Source organism: Arachis duranensis, chromosome 5, assembly GCF_000817695.3.
Source record: "Arachis duranensis cultivar V14167 chromosome 5, aradu.V14167.gnm2.J7QH, whole genome shotgun sequence".
NCBI lineage: Eukaryota > Viridiplantae > Streptophyta > Magnoliopsida > Fabales > Fabaceae > Arachis > Arachis duranensis.
In genome coordinates, this window is record NC_029776.3 from 9236535 (window position 1) to 9239045 (window position 2511).

The 2511-nt window shown below is 31.2% G+C and overlaps 1 protein-coding gene across 2 annotated transcripts in view; it reads left to right on the top strand.

The window, feature by feature from the left end:
* LOC107487881 (anthocyanidin 3-O-glucosyltransferase 5-like) overlaps window positions 1–1162 on the top strand; it is a 2734-nt gene extending 1572 nt beyond the window's left edge. Inside the window, exon 2 of one of the 2 annotated variants that reach the window (XM_052262361.1) lies at window positions 180–1162. In XM_052262361.1, coding sequence (XP_052118321.1) covers window positions 180–1021 — 842 coding nt within the window. In that variant the 3' untranslated portion in view covers window positions 1022–1162. The remainder of the gene's footprint in view (window positions 1–179) is intronic. The other variant, XM_016108573.3, reaches the window with a different exon arrangement.
* Window positions 1163–2511: the final 1349 nt, after the last annotated feature.

Consider the following 2511-nt stretch of genomic DNA (forward strand, 5'->3'; position numbering starts at 1 on the left):
ATCTATGTTTTTAGAATATATTTTTTAACTGTGTCCAAACAAAAAGTTAAAAAAACATATTTTTTTGCTATAATTATATGAGTAGTGTCCATTTTAAATGTTTGATGATTGACAAAATATTTGTATAGACATGCCAAAACCTTGTATAAAATAATAGATTACTGTTTTAAACCGATTAGTTAATGATATAGGTGACGGGGTGCTGGTGAACACTTGGGAGACTCTTCAACAGAAAGATCTTGAATCACTGAGAAACAGAAACTTATTGGGTGGGATCCTGAAGGCTCCGGTCTATGCTGTGGGGCCCCTAGTAAGGCTGCCCGATTCAGAAATGAGTCAAGGGATTGAATGGCTCACGCATTGGCTCGACGGTCAACCGGAGGAATCGGTGATATACGTGTCATTTGGGAGCGGTGGAACGATGTCGTGTGAGCAAATGACAGAGCTGGCTTGGGGTTTAGAGCTGAGCGGCCAGAGGTTTATTTGGGTGCTTCGCGCACCCATAGACGCTGCGGACGCAGCTTTTTTCACCACTGGGAGTGATGGCCGCGATGAAGGCGGCAGTAAGCTGTCAAAGTACTTGCCGGAAGGGTTCTCGTCGAGGACGTACAACGTTGGCGTTTTGGTTTCGGAATGGGGCCCACAAGTTGATATTTTGACGCACCCTTCCGTTGGTGGCTTTTTATCGCACTGTGGCTGGAATTCCGCTCTTGAAAGCATTACTAACGGGGTGCCCATGATTGCTTGGCCTCTCTACGCCGAGCAGAGGATGAACGCAACGCTGTTCGTGGAGGAGCTCGGGGTGGCTGTGAGGCCAAGGGTTCTGCCGACCAAGAAGGTGGTGGACAGGGATGAGATCGCGAGCGTGGTGAGGGAGATCATGGTGGTTGAAGAAGATTGTAATAAGGTGAAGAAGAAGAACCCTATAAGGGAGGGAGTGAAAGCCATACGGCGAAGTGCGGTGGAAGCTTTGTCCAAAGGAGGCGCACTTGCTCAAGTGGTGGCGACTGGCGAGGAGTGAGTGACGGAATGATCGACACGTGTTACCTATCCCTTGCACGTTTTAAATTTATTTTTTTATTATAAACCAGAACAAAATTAATTTATTATAGCAACAATAATAACTTAATTGTCTGTATTATAATTATTAGACTCAATTTGATCCGATCGAATTATACCATCTAAATTAAATATCTTTAAATTTTTTATAAAAAGACAATTATATTCCTAATTTTTATTCTTCGGATATTTAAATTTTTAAAAATTTAAAAATACAATTAAATTCTAAAAAAATTAAATATATTATTATTATTATAAAAAATCGATTTTATTCTAATTTATTAAAAAATTTAAAAATAATCAATTTATTAATACGTCTAATAATAATATTATCCATAAATATCTTTATACATCTTTATCAAACCCCCTATTATTTGTGATCTCACATTACTATCCGTAAATATCTTTATACATCTTTATCAAACCCCCTATTATTTGTGATCTCACATTACTATCCGTAAATATCTTTATACATCTTTATCAAACCCTGCTACATACTCGTTGTCCTTGCTGTGCATGCATCGATTGTCCCCTATTATTAAGGGTGTGTTTGAAAAATATGTTGATGAAAAAAAAATGTGTTTGAACTTTTTAAAAGTTTTACAGTTATATTTGACAATTTTTTTCTTTTTAAAGGTAGAAATAATTCTGCCTCTAAATTCATGTTGAGAAGAAACTAAAATTGTAATTTCTGCATTTTCCGTTGATGGTTGCTGGGTTACCTTTAGAAAATTAGGTGAGAAATTCATTTCTTTTTTACCAACCTTACCCTTCTTTTTATTCTATAAAAAGAATACCAATAACTAATAAATTAAATATTTTAATTTTTTATTATTTTTAGTACTCATTTTCATATTTTAATTTTTAGTGTTACGATTTCTGTGTTATATTTTTATATAAATTTTTTTATCATTTTCTATACTATTTTTTATATGTATATTTTTAATGAAATATTTGTTATTTTTATTTGACTTTAGTTATATGATTTTTTATTTATTTTATTGTATTTCTTTTATTCATATGATAAAATGTTGTTGATTTTTTTTATTTTTTGTAGTGCTATAATTTTTTAGGTATTTTAATTTATTAATTTTTATGATATTTTATTATTTTTTATTTATATGAATTCTTTTTTTCTATCTTTTACTACATTGTAATTATGTTGTGTATGAAATTTTTTTATTTTTTCATTTTATTCATAAGAATTTTATTTAGTTTTTATTGTATATTTTTATTCATATGATAGTATCCAGTACGAATTGATAATTAGGTAAGACCATTTTATTCATTTCAGTCTTTAATCTCTATTTATGATTTATCTGTTATAAAAAGTAATTTTATATCAATTTTTACGTCATAAACTATAAATAAAAACTCAAAACATCTTTATTTTTTTGCATTAAGAGAAACTAATTTTAATCTCTATTGTAATCTTATTTAATTAATTAAAAT